The 17,660-nt window shown below is 40.6% G+C and overlaps 1 protein-coding gene across 3 annotated transcripts in view; it reads left to right on the forward strand.

The window, feature by feature from the left end:
- Positions 1-17,660, forward strand: part of HELB (DNA helicase B) — a 66,322-nt gene that overhangs the window by 15,951 nt on the left and 32,711 nt on the right. Inside the window, exons 1-4 of one of the 3 annotated variants that reach the window (XM_055579818.1) lie at positions 8,146-8,289; positions 11,554-11,961; positions 12,977-13,146; positions 15,235-16,113. In XM_055579818.1, the coding sequence (XP_055435793.1) occupies positions 11,709-11,961; positions 12,977-13,146; positions 15,235-16,113 (1,302 nt within the window). In that variant the 5' untranslated portion in view covers positions 8,146-8,289; positions 11,554-11,708. The other 2 variants (XM_055579812.1, XM_055579822.1) reach the window with 2 other exon arrangements.

Below are 17,660 nucleotides of genomic sequence, written 5' to 3' on the forward strand. Positions count from 1 at the left end.
GCATAGGAACCTGGAATGTTAGGTCCATGAATGAAGGCAAATTGGAAGTGGTCAAACAGGAGATGAAAAGAGTGAATGTTGACATTTTAGGAATCAGCAAACTAAAATGGACAGGAATGAGTGAATTTAACTCAGATGACCATTATATCTACTACTGTGGGCAGGAATCCCTTAGAAGAAATGGAATAGCCCTCATAGTCAACCAAAGAGTCTTAAATATAGTACTTGGATGCAGTCTCAAAAACGACAGAATGACCTCTGTTCATTTCCAAGACAAGCCATTCAATATCACAGTAATCCAAGTCTATGCTCCAATCAGGAATGGTTCTATGAAGACCTCCTAGAACTAACACCAAAAAAAGATATCCTTTTCATCATAGGGGACTGGAATGCAAAAGTGGGAAGTCAAGATATACCTGGAGTAACAGGCAAATTTGGCCTTGTAGTACAAAATGAAGCAGGTTAAAGGCTAACAGAGTTTTGCCAAAAGAATGCTCTGGTCATAGCAAACACTGTCTTCCAACAACACAAGAGAAGATTCTACACGTGGACATCACCAGATGGTCAATACTGAAATCAGATTGGTTATATTCTTTGCAGCCAAAGATGGAGAGGCTCTATACAGTCAGCAAAAACAAGACTGGGAGCTGACTGTGGCTCAGATCATGAACTCCTTATTGCCAAATTCAGACTTAAATTGAAGAAATTAGGGAAAACCACTAGACCGTTCAGGTATGACCTAAATAAAATCCCTTATGATTATTCAGTGGAAGTGAGAACTAGATTCAAGGGATTAGTTCTGATAGACAGAGTGCCCAATGAACTATGGATGGAGTTTTATGACATTGTACAGGAGGCAGTGATCAAGACCATCCCAAAGAAAAAGAAATGTCAAAGGCAAAATGGTTGTATGAGGAGGCCTTACAAACAGCTATGAAAATAGGAGAAGCTAAAGGCAAAGGAGAAAATGAAAGATATACCCATTTGAGTGCAGAGTTCCAAAGACTAGCAAGGAGAGATAAGAAAGCCTTCCTCAGTGATCAGTGCAAAGAAATAGAGGAAAACAATAGAATGGGAAAGACTAGAGATCTCTTCAAGAAAATTAGAGATACCAAGGGAACATTTCATGCAAAAATGGGCACAATGAAGGACAGAAAGTGTATGGACCTAACAGAAGCAGAGGATATTAAGAAGAAGTGGCAAGAATACACAAAAGAGCTATACAAAAAAAAGATCTTCATGATCCAGATAATCACGACAGTGTGATCACTCACCTAGAGATAAACATCCTGGAATGTGAAGTCAAGTGGGCCTTAGGAAGCATCACTATGAACAAAGCTACTGGAGGCAATGAAATTCCAGTTGAGCTATTTCAAATCCTGAAAGATGATGCTGTGAAAGTGCTGGACTCAATAGGCCAGAAAATTTGGAAAACTCAACAGTGGCCCCAGGACTGGAAAAGATCAGTTTTCATTCCAATCCCAAAGAAAGGCAATGCCAAAGAATGCTCAAACTACTGCATAATTGCACTCATCTCACATGCTAGCAAAATAGTGCTCAAAATTATCCAAGCCAGACTTCAAAAGTACATGAAGTGTGAACTTCCAAATGTTCAAGCTGGATTTAGAAAAGGCAGAGGAACAAAAGATCAAATTGCCAACATCTGTTGGATCATTGAAAAAGCAAGAGAGTTCCAGAAAAACATCTGCTTTATTGACTATGCCAAAGCCTTTGACTGTGTGGGTCACAACAAACTGTGGGAAATTCTGAAAGACATGGGAATACTAGACCACCTGACCTGCCTCCTGAGAAATCTGTATGCAGGTCAAGAAGCAACAGTTAGAACTGGACATGAAACAACAGACTGGTTCCAAACTGGGAAAGGAATATGTCAAGGCTGTGTATTGTCACCCTGCTTATTTAACTTATATGCAGAGTACATCATGAGAAATGCTGGACTGGATGAAGCACCAGCTGGCATCAAGATTGCTGAGAAAAATATCAATAACCTCAGATATGCAGATAACACCACACTTACGGCAGAAAGTGAAGAAGAACTAAAGAGCCTCTTGATGAAATTGAAAGAAGAGAGTGAAAAAGTTGGCTTAAAGCTCAACATTCAGAAAACGAAGATCATGGCATCTGATCCCATCACTTCATGGGAAATAGATGGGGAAACAGTGGAAACAGTGTCAGACTTTATTTTTTTGGGCTCCAAAATCACTACAGATGGTGACTGCAGCCATGAAATTAAAAGACGCTTACTCCTTGGAAGGAAAGTTATGACCAACCTAGATAGCATATTGAAAAGCAGAGACATTACTTTGCCAACAAAGGTCCATCTAGTCAAGGCTATGGTTTTTCCAGTGGTCATGTATGGATGTGAGAGTTGGACTGTGAAGAAAGCTGAGTGCCGAAGAATTGATGCTTTTGAACTGTGGTGTTGGAGAAGCCTCTGGAGAGTCCCTTGGACTGCAAGGAGATCCAACCAGTCCATTCTAAAGGAGATCAGTCCTGGGTGTTCATTGGAAGGAATGATGCTAAAGCTGAAACTCCAGTACTTTGGCCACCTCATGTGAAGAGTTGACTTATTGGAAAAGACTCTGATATTGGGGGCAGGACGAGTAGGGGACAACAGAGAATGAGATGGCTGGATGGCATCACCGACTCGATGGACATGAGTGTGGGTGAACTCCAGGAGTTGGTGATGGACAGGGAGGCCTGACGTGCTGCAATTCATGGGGTCGCAAATAGTCGGACACGACTGAGTGACTGAACTGAACTGAAGTATATTTCTATTTTGTAAAATGTTCCTTTGTATCATTTTTAAAAGGTTCTATATATAAGTTATGTCATATGGTATTTGTTTTTCTCTATCTGACTTCACTTAGAATGATAATGTCTAGGTTCATCATGTGCTGAAAATGTCATTATTTCATTCTTTTTAATGTGGAGTAATATTTCATCCATATGGAGAAGATGGCTATGTATATCTTTGTGTGTATGTATATATATATATATATACATCCCAAAGAAAAAGAAATGTCAAAAGGCAAAATGGTTGTATGAGGAGGCCTTACAAACAGCTATGAAAATAGGAGAAGCTAAAGGCAAAGGAGAAAATGAAAGATATATATACCTTTCACACCATATATATATACACACACCACATCTTCTCTGTCCATTCATCTGTTGATGGACATTTAGGTTGCTCCCATGTCTTGGCTACATTTGTAAATAGTGCTCCTCTGAACTGTGGGGTGCATGTATCTTTTCAAATTATAGTTTTGTCTGGTTTTATACCCAGAAGTGGGGTTGCTGGATGATATTGTAACTCTATTTTTAGTTTTTTAAGGACTCTCCATACTGTTCCTTATTTAATGTCAGTTAAATTTCTTAACTGACATTCTTTCCTTTATTCCCTTAAAAGAATTATCTTTTAGTGAGTATCACAATGGGCACATCAGTTTTCATTTACTCAGTGTGTTGCAATCAAGTGCAGGCATTATTCTTTTTGATATTCAGATCTCTTTAAAGCTGGCTAGTGGAATGCCCTTCAAGCTGGCTCCTGAATCCTTTCATCACAACCACATTAGTTTTTGAGTGCTTCCTTGCCTTCTGGTACAGGAAATACTAGGGCCACCTTGTACTTCCCTGTTCCAGAGGTGGAATCAGTCACTTCTCAAGAAGCCTCCACTTCTTTTAATAAGAAATGGTATTCCAAAATCAAGATGAAGGTGGTAGATGTGACCAGAGTCACTGGGGTGACATTACTTTCAGACCCTTTCAGAAGACAGAGCTAGGAAATACATGTGAAGAATCACAAGGTCATATTGATATTTCCAGCTCGGGTATAATGCTGTAGTTTTCTTAACTTTTTTTATTCTATGTTTCTCCTTCTTTTCACGTACACTAAAAGCCTTCATTTGATAACACATGAAGACATTTACTTGTTTGCTTTATCGTACAATGCATATTGTATCGATTAAAAACAATATTAAAATTAACTACAGTGTGTGGTTAAGTTTTATGTTACTTTGCAGGTCTTTTGTCCTTAGAACACAACCTACTACGGGGATATAGTCATGATAACTTAAAGTATTTATTCCAAGTATTCAAAAGTATATATTCTTGAAGTAACTTTTTCCCTGAGAGGTTATGTTATACAATTGATAGTTTCCTTTGTTTCTGTTTGTATTCAATTTTAGGTTTTGATTTTGTTTATTTTTGAATATGTGAAACATTTACATGATCCAGAAGTCAAAATTATAAAAAGTTAGAGATCTTGTTCCCGTCTTTTTCTCCTTTACACTGTTTCCACTCTATCTGTAGGTAACTATTTTCATTAAATTCTGGTTTATGTTTCCTGTCTTTGTTTTTGCAAAAACAAGCCTATGCAAATGCAGAAAACTATTTGCCTTGTTTTATGTATTGTTTTTTTTTCTTACTGAACATAATATCCTGGGAAATCTCCCTATCAGTTCAAAAAGGTATTCCTCATTCTTTCTTTTGTGATATTACTAAAGAATACTCCATTGTGCAGATGTACCATAGTTTATTCATAGGTCTCTTACTGATGCACATTTCTGCTGTTTCCTGTCCTTTGCTGCTACAGAAGTTATACAGTGAATAACCTTATGCCTATATTGTCTTATATTTGGGGAAATGTAGCTTCATGGTATATTCAGGAGTCATTATTGTAGAAACATCCCAAGTGATTCAGATACACAGAGAGGTTTAAGTATTGTTACTTACTGTATACTGTAAAAATGGTATCCAGGAGTCTAGAATTGTTAACATTTTAAAAATGAGGAGTCAACAGGTAAAGAAGTCTTGACTTAAAAAAAGAAAAAAAAAAAAGCACAACATGAGAGTTGCAAGTTTAGTTTTATTTGGGGCAAAATGAGGACTGCAGCCCAGGAGACAGCACCTCAAATAGCTCTGAGAAACTGCTCCAAAGAGGCAGGGGAGAAGGAAGGTCAGTATATGTGTGATTATGGTGAAGGGGGAGTATATGCAAACAAGCACATATTTTTCCAGAAGGTTTCTATTAGTCTCGTGAAGCTTTCTGCTAGTCACGATGAATAGTCGTCACCATGAAGGATTTAGTACTTTCCTAGATATGAGGAGATACAAGAATTGGGCTCATAAAATCAGCTCCTGATAATATCTAACCAGCTGAAGACCTGGCTGCCAGTTTTCCCCTGAACCCACATCTCCTGCACTGGCAAGAGGATTCTTTACTGCCTGAGCCATCAGGGAAGCCCACTTAAGACCTGTTTTGCCAGTTTTTCCCTGAGGATTGCTGTTGTTGCTGCTAAGTCGCTTCAGTCGTGTCCGACTCTGTGCGACCCCATAGACAGCAGGCCACTAGGCTCCTCTGTCCCTGGGATTCTCCAGGCAAGAACACTGGAGCAGGTTGCCATTTCCTTCTCCAATGCATGAAAGTGAAAAGTGAAAGTAAAGTTGAGCACAGAGTGCCTCATTTTTGCTCTAACTCCTTTCATGGGGAGTTGAAAATCAGCAGCTGCAGATTGTAGCTTGTAGAGGTAGATAGCAAGTGCCAATTTATAGTCGACAGAAGTAAAGTTCTCATCATCCTGAATCCTAACCTACACTGCCTGCTGCTGCTGCTGCTAAGTCGCTTCAGTCGTGTCCGACTCTGTGCGACCCCATAGATGGCAGCCCACCAGGCTCCCCTGTCCCTGGGATTCTCCAGGCAAGAACACTGGAGTGGGTTGCCATTTCCTTCTCCAATGCGTGAAAGTGAAAAGTGAAAGTGAAGTCGCTCAGTTGTGTCTGACCCTCAGCGACTCCCTCATGGACTGCAGCCTTCCAGGCTCCTCCATCCATGGGATTTTTAGGCAAGAGTACTGGAGTGGGGTGCCATTGCCTTCTCCCTACACTGCCTAGTAGAATGCAACTGAGTTATAGAAACAGAAGCTTAGTATCTGGAGTCTTGTGCCCAAATCATCATGTTGGTAAAAAGGTTATCTTATGAATACACACATATGTGACCCACATTTGGGCACTGGATACCTTTCAGTTTGGATACCTGAGTCGGGGAGCCAAGGGGCATCCAACTCGGGCATCTAATAGGCAGTTGTTTGCACAGGTTTGAAGATTAGACTAGGGGTCATTAGCATGTAGGTGACAGAGTAGGTGAAATATGACTGAGGGAAGGATTACAGAGTGAGAAGGTGCTTAGGATGGAACCCTGGGGAACACCATTACTTCAGAGGCCAGTAGAGGAACCCAAAGAAACTATAAATAGCCAGAGAGATAGTAGGAAAACCTGAGAAGATGAGTTACAAAAGCCTAGGAAGCAGTGTTACAAGAAGAAAATAGTTAAAAAGTTATCTATGTTAAATACTGTTGAGAGGTGAGGCAAGACAAAGGCAGAACTGTATCCACTGGATTTAATAACAGAGATGAGTGGTAAAACATTTGTCAGGACAGATTCCATGTTGTGGTGTAGCTATCCTGAGTGTTAAGGAAGGCATTCAGCCTCATACAGACATCCTTGGAAACACTGATGCAACAGAGTATGTTTCTAAAAGCAACAAAAGTTGACATTTGTACCCAAAGGAAAAGAAAATAAATTCTAGCATTTTTTTCCATAAGGTTTTTTTAAAGAACAAAGTAACTTTATTGAAGTATAAAGTATATTTGATTTACAAAGCTGTGTTAGTTTCACGCGTATGGTCCTATAAATTAAAAACTTTGGTGGGGGCTGTTATTTATCTATATTAGAATCTATACAATAAGATGCTTTTGGATTTAGCAAATAATGTATGCTTATTTTAGGTTTCAGTTCAGTTCAGTCGCTCAGTCGTGTCTGACTCTTTGCGACCCCATGAATTGCAGCACGCTAGGCCTCCCTGTCCATCACCAACTCCCGGAGTTCACTCAAACTCATGTCCATCGAGTCGGTGATGCCATCCAGCCATCTCATCCTCTGTCATCCCCTTCTCCTCCTGCCCCCAATCCCTCCCAGCATCAGGGTCTTTTCCAATGAGTAAACTCTTCGCATGAGGTGGCCAAAGTACTGGAGTTTCAGCTTTAGCATCATTCCTTCCAAAGAACACCCAGGGCTGATCTCCTTCAGAATGGACTGGTTGGATCTCCTTGCAGTCCAAGGGACTCTCAAGAGTCTTCTCCAACACCACAGTTCAAAAGCATCAATTCTTCGGCACTCAGCTTTCTTCACAGTCCAACTCTCACATCCATACATGACCACTGGAAAAACCATATTATTGAGTAATTTCATAATAGTATCAAAATAGTAATGTCATATATTTTATGCTGTTCCTCAAAAAGTACCATGACTTTCAAACCTATGGGAACCATGGCTCCAGAATAACTTTTAAATCACTTCTTTCTCTTCTGCTTGCCTTCTCCCATTCTTGTCTATACTCTGGGTTATAACTAGACTTCTTTTGCCCCACTGTGGAGCTTCCCTGGTGGCTCAGCGGTAAAGAATCCGCCTGTAATGCAGGTTCGATTCCTGGGTCAGGGAGATCCCCTGAGGCGGGCACGGCAGTCCACTCCAGTATTCTTGCATGGAGTACAGTCCTTAGGGTCACACAGAGTCCACACCACTGAAGCCACTTAGCACGTACTAGCAGATGGCAGTTCAGCCTAAAGTTTGGGCGGCCAGGGTATACTCACAGAGGAAATGAGGAGCATTGTGGAAGTTACTGAATCTACTGCTTTCCAAATCTGGCTGAGCATCAAAACGAACAACTTGAGATGTGCATTAAAAAGAATCCTGGGTCCCAGCCCTAGATCCCGATACAATTTGTATGGAATGAGGCCTAGAGATCTGTTCCTTGAATAAAGTGCCTTTGATCTTACAAATTCAACTTCTGAATAAAAAACAAGAGGCCCAAAGCAGTCACGCCTAGGCGGGTCTCCTGGCAGGAGATTCGCGGCTTTGAGCTTTCGGTGTTGGCGGAAGGGTGTTTGGATTTTTGTTTTGGAGTCGTTGGGAGGGCTTGCTTTTCCTAGCTCTTTAGGTTCAGTAGATTGACCTTCCCTCGAGTTTCTCTCTAGGTAGGAGACGCGGTGGGTTAGCAGCTCTGCAGGTGCTATTTATGCCGCGGTCCAGCCAGCTAGTTTGCTGCCAGCACCTGGAGGAGCCTGGAGTTTGTGCTGCGTGGGCAGGAGTGCGCCCCGCCCCTGCCCCTGCCCCGCCCCGCCCACCGAATCTCGGCGTTCCATCCTATCCCGGCCCTCCGCTGGGAACTTGAGGCGGAGCTCCGCGCAAGCTAGCTTCCGGGGGAGGAGGTAAGTTTGTGAAAGCGGATGGCCTTTACCTTTTAAAACAAGTTTCAGGCGTACAGCATTATAGCTCAATGTCTGTGTATACTAAAGCATGATCATCACCACAAGTTTAGTTGCCATCCATCTCCATACGGTTAACTCAAGTCATACATTTCGCCCACCCCCTGGAAGCCGAAGGTCCTACAGTCGCGGAGCTGATTGGCTGTTCATGGGCATCTACGCAGCCCGGGGTTTTCCGGAATTGGGGTTGAGCTCGGGACAATGGACTATGGCCTCGTCCAGTCAGCCCTTGCTGGAGCTGCAGGGACCTCTACTCCCACCCAAGGACCTGGTGGAGGAGGAAGACGACTATTTAAGGGAGGATGCGGAGGAGGACGAAGACACGGTGTTTCTTGACGCAGAGGAGCTTTGCAGTGGGGGCGTAAATGCTGGTAGCCTCCCTGGGCTGCTCCGTGGTGAGGAAATAACTCGCCCCTCGGGGGCGGGATCGGCGGATTAATGAATTGTTTCTATTATGGCCTCCTCCAAAGTACGGCGCTCCATCGCTGCTAACAGACTTCTTTTGGAATCGCCTAAGTGCTTCGTCCTGTTTAGAATAAAATAACAATAATAGCAGAGACTTGAGCAAATACTGTATGTTAAGCTTGGGCTTCACGTGTATCTCATTAATGTTCACAACTTTTTGAGGTAGTTTTATAAACAAGGAAACAGTGGGTGTCCAGCCAGTATTAACACCCCGAATCAGGGCTTTTAACTATTTCCTTGTCTTTCCTGGAGTCGAATATGTGGTTGCTGTTCAGCTACTTAAACACACATATACATGAAACACCACAAGCGCTGTGGACTCATTAACCTGTTAATCTTGTGATCTGTATTTATCTTGTCTAGTTTCCTGTCCTAAGAATTACACCTATTGTGTGTTCCTGGTGACTGACGTTTAAGAATGTTTGAATGTTCAGACCAGTTGCTGTCCAGTAGAATTTTCTGTGGTGATGGTATTGCTGTATATTTGCACTCTCCTATACAGTAGCTCAGAGAAGGCAATGGCACCCCACTCCAGTACTCTTGCCTGGAAAATCCCATGGGCAGAGGAGCCTGGTAGGCTGCAGTCCATGGGGTAGCTAAGAGTCGGACACGACTGAGCGACTTCACTTTCACTTTTCACTTTCATGCATTGGAGAAGGAACTGGCAACCCACTCCAGTGTTCTTGCGTGGAGAATCCCAGGGACGGGGGAGCCTGGTGGGCTGCCGTCTATGGGATCGCACAGAGTCGGACACGACTGAAGTGACTTAGCAACAGCAGCATACAGTAGCTGCTAGCCATGTGTGGTTATTGAAAACTTCAAATGCAGCTAGTGCACCAGAGGAGCTGAATCTAAAGTTTTAATTTTAATTAAATTTAAATAGTCACAGGTGAGTAGGCAGCACAAGTTTAGACAGAAAATGTTTAAGTATTTGTGGAGGGTTTAGTTTTTCATCCTACAAGTGTTAGCGACTGGCTACTGTGTTCCAAGCAAGATATGTTTGTTGCTGGGATACCCTGGAGAGATCAGATGATGAGGTTGCTGTCTTAATGGAGCTTCCCCTCTAATGCATTAAACAGACATTCTACAAATAATCACAGCTGTTTGCGCTATGTATGCTAAGTCGCTTCAGTCATGGCCTACTCTTTGCAACCCTATGGATTATAGCCCACCAGGCACCTCTGTCCATGGGATTCTCCAGGCAAGAATACTGGAGTGGGTTGCCACGCTGTCCTCCAGGGGATCTTCCCCATGATCCGGGGATCGAACCATTGTCTCTTGTGTCTCTTGCTTTGGCAGGCAGGTTCTTTACCACTAGCACCACCTGGGATGTAACTATACTATCAGTGCTTAATAGAAATAGTATGAAGTGCCATGAGGTTATATTTATGAGATTCAGGGAAGGTTTTCTGAGGAAGTGACAGTTAATCTGAGTTCTGTAGTAAATGGGGTAAACAGTAAGGAAGAAAATATTTAAGGCAGGTGCAACAGCTTTTGCAAAGCCTGTGTGGTAGGAGGGACCTTGACTTTTTTTTAATTGAAGGATAATTGCTGTACAGAATTTTGTGGTTTTCTGTCATACATCAATAAGAATCAGCCATAGGTACACCCATATCGCCTCCCTCCCAAACCTCCCTCTCATCTCCCTTTGGATCCCACCCTTCTAGATTGTCACAGAGCCGCTGTTTGAGCCACACAGCAAATTCCCACTGGCTGTCTATTTTACATATGGTATTGTAAGTTTCCATGTTACTCTTTCCATACATCTCACCCTCTTCCTCCTCCCCTCCCCCCATGTCCATAGGTCTGTTCTCTATGTCTGGTTCTCCATTGCTGCCCTGAAAATAAATTCATGAGTACCATCTTTTTAGATTCCACATATATGCATCAGTATATGATATTTATTTTTCTCTTTCTGACTTCACTCTGGAAAATAGGCTCTAACTTCGTCCATCTCATTAGAACCGCCTCAAATGTGTTCCTTTTTATGGCTGAGTAGTATTCCATTGTATATATGTACCACAGCTTTGTTATCCATTCATCTGTGGATGGACATCTAGGTTGCTTCCATGTTCTAGCTATTGTAAATAATGCTGCAGTGAACATTGGGGTACATGTGTCTTTTTGACCCTGACATTTTTTTTAGATACTCCTTGGAGGTCAGTATTGGCTGAGATCAGAGTAGCAGAGAGGGAACCACTTTTAGGAGAGGAACAACAGACTTGCCAGGTACTATGCCTCCCTCCTGGAATACAAAGACAAATAAGACATTATCTTATTCTAGAAAGCTTACAATGTAGTAGCTGCTGCTGCTAAGTCGCTTCAGTTGTGTCTGACTCTGTGGGACTCCACAGATGGCAGCCCACCAGGCTCCTCCATCCCTGGGATTCTCCAGGCAAGAACACTGGAGTGGGTTGCCATTTCCTTCTCCAGTGCATGCATGCATGCTAAGTAGCTTCAGTCGTGTCCAGCTCTGTGCAACCCCATGAACAGCAGCCCATCAGGCTCCTCTGTCCACAGGATTCTCTAGGCAAGAATCCTGGAGTGGGTTGCCATGTCCTTCTCCGACAGTGTAGTAGAGGGAGACAGATAAACAGGTAAGTGGAATATAGACACTGCAATAGACATCTGTGCAGGGTACTGTCCCGGGATTAAAGAGAGTAGTGGGGTTGACAAAACATTGGGAAAGATTTTAAATTATCCTAAATTAACATTTCCTTTTTTTTTTTTTTTTTTTTAAAGTTTCTGTGTTTGATGAAAACACTCAGCAGAAATGTGACGTGCTTGGACGTTTTCCGTTAACTGATGCTTGGTGGCGAGTGAAGGTACAGGTAAAGCCTGTAGGATCAGGGAGCTATCAGGTTCAAGGATTTCCGTCTTACTTTTTACAGTCAGATATGTCACCACCAAATCAAATCCACATCTGTTCCCTCTTTCTTAAAGAGTGTAATGTCTCCAGTGAGCAAAGAGTTAAGTTTTTTACATGGTTAAATAATAAATCAAGGTATAAAGACCTCAATTTTGAAAATCTTATGGAAAACTTAAGAACTTGGCAAGAGGAAATTGAAGGGAATAGTCAAAAACAGTCTACGCAGAAAACACAAGAGTCACCACCAGATCGTGGGATGCCGCTTCCTCTGGAATTCACATGTAAGTGGTTTTCTCATGGAGTTTTAGTGTAATTGAGGTACTGGATGACTAGTGTGTTTAAAATATCACCACTACAGTACCTTAGTATAGTATCCTTTTTTAAGATCGGGTTTGATAAAAATGTGTTTGTATTGCCTTTGGAGTATGTCATTAACATTGTGGATTTCTCATCTATAATGTGAAGATATGGGGTGAGATGGGAGAAGGAAATGGCAACCCACTCCAGTATTCTTGCCTGGAGAATTCATGGACAGAGGAACCTGGTGGGCTACAGTCCATGGGATCACAAAAAGTTGGACACGACTGAGTGACTAACGTGGGGTTAGATGATCTTTAAATACCTTTCAGTTCCTGACCTGCTCTAAAAGTATGATTCTAGGTCTCTCTCTAACTTTTGTATCCATAGGATTACCTTGAGTTGTTAAGAAAAAGTTCGATTGTCGATTATTCTGTTTAAGAAGGCAGAGAAGAAAGGCAGGAAAAGAACAATCCACTTTGGAAAGATTTCAGTTCAAAATGATTTAAAATAACTTTTAAATATGGTTTGTTATCTGGACATTCACATATATGGAAGTTTTATTTCTTAATTCTATCAAATGAATTTGGCAGTAAGTATATCATTGAATGACTTCCATGATGAAAGAATCATGACTATAGTAAGAAAAAAGATTATAAAGTTTAATATGTAAATGGTTTTTAATGCTTAGCTTTGAATTTATCTATATATCATTTAGTTGGAAATTTTATTCTTTTGCAAGTAGGAGGAAACAGAAGTCTAAGAGTAGTTATCTAAGCATTTGAAGAACATAAATTTTGATGTTAAACACAATGAAAGCCATCTTGGTACAAAAACAATTGTTATAATACAATCAGTTTTCTCCTGCTTAAAGTGAATGTGTTACTCTCTCTTTGATTGGAATTTCTTTAACTAATGCTAAATGAGAAAGTCTATCAAATCAGTTGTTTTATGAGCTCATTTGTTAGCTTGGATTTGTTCTTTTCTGATATCCTGTAGTTCCATTTATAACGGTGATGAGAGCTTTGCAGTTTCCAAAAATAATGGAATTCCTTCCAGTTCTTCTGCCCCGACACTTCAAACAGCTCATAACCTCAAATTCTGTAGAGGTGTTGGAAGAGATAGAAGAGATTTTAGGTACACAGCCATGGAAACTTGGATTTCGTAAAGTAAGTAAGACATTTTCTTAGCTTTTTGTAATCTTATACAAGGCAGGATATCTCAGACTTGACAATTTTGCATCTTTTTCAAAGGAAAGAAATTTGTATGACCTCAATGTTGATTTATTCTCCTTTCAGTGTTACAACTAAATATAAACTTCTTATACCTATCCTCTTATACAGTAAATTTACAAAGGAAAACAAAATAACAAAATAAATGATATTCATATCATCAGTACTTTAGTTACATAATTTAATTTCATGACTTTTTTGGTAACTAAATTGCTGTTGCACCTTGAGTATAGATCTCACTGAAGACACAAGTTCTTAAGAGTTTGGCAAGTCCATTCTGCTATGTAGCACAGTTCCTCACTTTCTTATTTGAACTTTCAAAAGCCTTCATTATTCATATGGTACATCGTGATGTCATTTGATTTTTTCCTTTGGCACAATAATGTCATTTTTCAATTTCTTTGGCACTTCTGTTTTTGTTATTAGATGCCAGGAGTAGTAAAGCCATACTGTGAAGCTCCAGAGGTGTTGAAAACCAAATGTGGCACTTAAATCAGTACTTGGTTGTGAGTGGTTTTCCAAATGAAAATACACTTTAAAGATTCTGATATAATTCGTGGGTTCCCCAAGAATGTTTACAGATTCCATCCCTCTTGAGAAATACTGGAATAATGAATTTATTCCCTCTGTAAAATGACTATGATTTCAATATGCTCGGGGAAAAAAAAAAGACTCTGGAGCACTATTATCTATATTTATTCAGTAGGACAGAGAGGCAGAGCAGTGAACCTTCTGGGACTCAAGTGGGAAAAGGAGGCTTGGAATCCCCTGTTCAGCATGTAAACCACCACCCAGAGTAAAGATTTTTATTGAGGTTTTATGTTCGTTTGCTAGGACTGCTGTAACAAATAGCATAGACTGGGTGGTGTAAACCACAGAACTTTTATTTTCTCACAGTTCTCGAGTCTATAAATCCAAATCCAGTCAAGATGTTAGCAGGGTTGGTTTCTTCTGAGGCCTCTCTCCTTAGCTTATGAGTAGCTATCTTCCTGTGTCTTCACACCATCTTCCCTCTGTGCTTATCTGGGTCCTAAAGTCTTCTTATAAAGACACCTGTCATCTTGGATTAGGGCCTGTCCCACATCTCATTTTAACTTAATTATCTTTTTAAAGACCCTGTCTCCAAATATGGTCACATTCAGCGTTCTGGGTGTTAGAATTTCAACATATGAATTTTGTGGGGTACACATTTCAGCTCGTAAGTTGTATGGAGGGCTCCAGGGGTGGTGTCTCCATGAAAAAAAAATGGAGCTAGTAGGTGACCTACTGAGTGGGTCATGATGAAGGAAGTTCTATACCTTTTCAGTAGTTTGGGCAGAATTGTTGATAGGCACACGGAGAACTAAACAAGTCAAGAAAACAAGGCAGTCATTAACTCCACAGTACACGCAAGAGTTCAATACAAAATTTATGTAATCACAGCATATTATGTCACTCAATTGTGGATCCCGTTTATACTGATTTAACCAAAATCAGTTTTCAAAATGGTACTGTAACTTTTTCAAAGATGGGAGAAGTGTGTGTTTAGGTGATAGTATAAAAGAGAGCAAGTTCCATGAAGAAAGACCTTCCAAAGTAAGGAGTTAACACTAATTATCTAATTTTTTTTAAAAAAATTAAAGAATAGTATAAACAATACTTAGAAATGTGGAGATAAATTCTGGAAGAAATAGCTAAAAGTGTTGGAGGTGTTGCCTTTAGAAGTCATGGAAAGGGTAAGTCAGGGATTCATATATTTTGTGATAAGGCTCTTAGTGTTACTTGACTTTTAAAACTGTATATGTATTGCTTTGAGAAAATATAATTTTAATTAGAGCATTATATAGATCTCTAATCACAGTAAAATTAATTAAAAAAATAGTGATGTGTTAGGTACATAGTTTTTCTCCTCCAAATTTCATTGAAACACATGTCTTCTGGAACTTAAAAATTATTAATAAATGCCGTAGTTTTCACTGTAATTCTCGTAATAGTTATCAGTCTTTATCACTCTTATAAAACAACATAAACTTTATTTTCTTAAAGATAACCTACAGAGAACTGAAGCTTTTGCGATGTGAAGCAAGTTGGACGTCATTTCATCAATGCAAGTCTCTTTTCCAGTTGATGACAGATTTGGAAAAGAATGCATTAATAATATATTCTCAACTGAAGCAGATATGTAGAGAGCAGGGGCACACGTGTGTTGAAGAAGCTGACTTAACTTTTCAACTGTCGGACCTCATGTCTTTTCATGACGCTTGGCAGTCTCTGAAGTTCTTGAAGGATATTGGCGTGGTGACGTATGAGAAGGGCTGTGTCTTTCTTTATGACCTTTACCAGGCTGAGAGAGGCATTGCCTCTTCAGTCTGTGACTTGATGACCAGGCCTCCATGGCAATTACAGGTTGATGTCAAAAAGGTGCTTGCGTCTATTTGCACCACAAGACCTGAGAATTCAGGAAGTGGTGATACACTGAATAAAAGTAAACCTGATGAAACAAGATTAGAAGATCTTGTGGATATTTTGGACACGCAAGACAGCGGTGACCATATTTGGGATGATGGTGAAAAGGAAGTGCATGCAGAAATGAGTGAGGGTCAACTGGATCAGGACCAGATGACTGCTCTGGACATGATTTGCTCCAATGCTGTGACAGTCATAAGTGGGAAAGGTGGTTGTGGGAAGACCACAATTGTTAGCCAGCTTTTTAAGCACATAGAGTTGTTGGAAGAAAAAGAAGTGAAAAAAGCTTGTGAAGATTTTGAACAAGACTGGAATGTACCAGAAGAATGGATCACCTTCACCGAGCAAAGTCAGCAGAAACTGGACAAGGCTATAGAAGTTTTACTTACGGCACCTACAGGGAAAGCAGCTGGCTTACTGAGACAGAAAACTGGTTTTAATGCTTATACACTATGTCAGGTAAAACCTCTTACATTTTTTCTCTACATAAAACAGTTAAAGATGGACTTAATGATTTTATTTTTCATTTCTTCCTGACAACAATTAGTGGGCATTTATTGAATGTTTTCTAGACCCTTGCCTTGTGGTAGCTAATCATTTAGATCAGAGATTCCCCAGCTTCCAGGCCATGGACTGGTACCTCCTATCTGATCAGCTGCAGCATTCGATTAGAAATAAAGTGTGAGGTAAATGTAATGCCCTTGAATCATCTTGAAACCATTACACCCTCCTCCTGCCCCCATCTGTCCATGAAAAAATTGTCATCTGTCCATGAAAAAGTTGTCTTCCATGAAAACAGTCCCTGGTGCCAAAAAGGGTGGAGACCACTGATTTAACTCAATGTGACTCAAAATAGCCAGTCTATAAACTGTTACTGTTTACAGGGAAATAGGTGCTCATGCTATCACTGTGCTGCTTCCTTCTTTAAGAGAGTCTTATTATGATAAAAAAAAGTCAACTGAAGTGTATGCTGAATGCTGTAGTTAGTTTTGATTCTGACATATGGCCCTGTTCTCATTGGGACTGGTTATAAACATGTCAGAGTCCACATTCTGTGGAATGAAAGCTGCGTGAAAGTGAAAACTTGGGTCATCTGGTTTAGTGCTTTATCTCCTCTGCCTACAACAGTGCCTGGCAAATAGTGGTTGCATAATAAGCATTTCAAATGAATTAAGATGCTTGGAAAAAATAGCTGTGGCTGTAGTTGAGAGTTATGAAGTTTCGAACTTATAAAGAGTTGGAGAGTTTCCTTTAGCCCTGACCTGCCATTTTATAGATCAAGGAACTTAGTCCTTGGAAGATTTCTGAAGGAAAAAATAATTAGAGTCTAATGGACGGTGAAGCTCAGGTTAGAAGAATGTTTTATTTAAGGGAAAGGCCTTCCCAAAGGCATTGAGGTAAATCATCAAGAGGGTGTAGAGATTTTGAGGGGACTTTGTTGAATGGAATGAAGTGTGTGTAAAATAATGGAAATGGCACTTGGTTTAGACTGGGAATTTGAGCTTTAAAGTTTGTATTTTCCTGTTTCATAAAGTCCTTGACAAAGGAGTGAAGTGGGAAAATGATGTTATCTGCATTTTACAGAAGAGCCAGTAGAAATTTGAAGGTGTTAAACAGTTGGCCCCAAACTTAACTAAGGGCAGAGCTTGCCCGGGGATTCACATTTGTAACCTCCCAGCTTGCTACTCTTTCCACCGTGCCATGATTCCCTTATTTATTACAGACTTTGAACACCTAACAAACAAGCCTGGACTTGATTACTGGGGAGTCATTTAGGTTCCCAGGCAAAAGAGTGAAATGAAGAAAGCAGCTCTGAGGAAGGCTGCCTAGAATCCTGGGATTCCCTGGTGGCTCAGATGGTAAAGAATCCACCTGCAATGCAGGAGACCTGGTTTTGATCCCTGGGTCAAGAAGATCCCTTCATAGACCCACAGGCCATCTCAGAAATTACTTTTGTGTTACATTTATCACATGAGTGAGCATAGTGCTAGAGAAGTTCAATGTAG

Source organism: Bubalus kerabau, chromosome 1 (assembly GCF_029407905.1).
Source record: "Bubalus kerabau isolate K-KA32 ecotype Philippines breed swamp buffalo chromosome 1, PCC_UOA_SB_1v2, whole genome shotgun sequence".
NCBI classification, from domain to species: domain Eukaryota; kingdom Metazoa; phylum Chordata; class Mammalia; order Artiodactyla; family Bovidae; genus Bubalus; species Bubalus kerabau.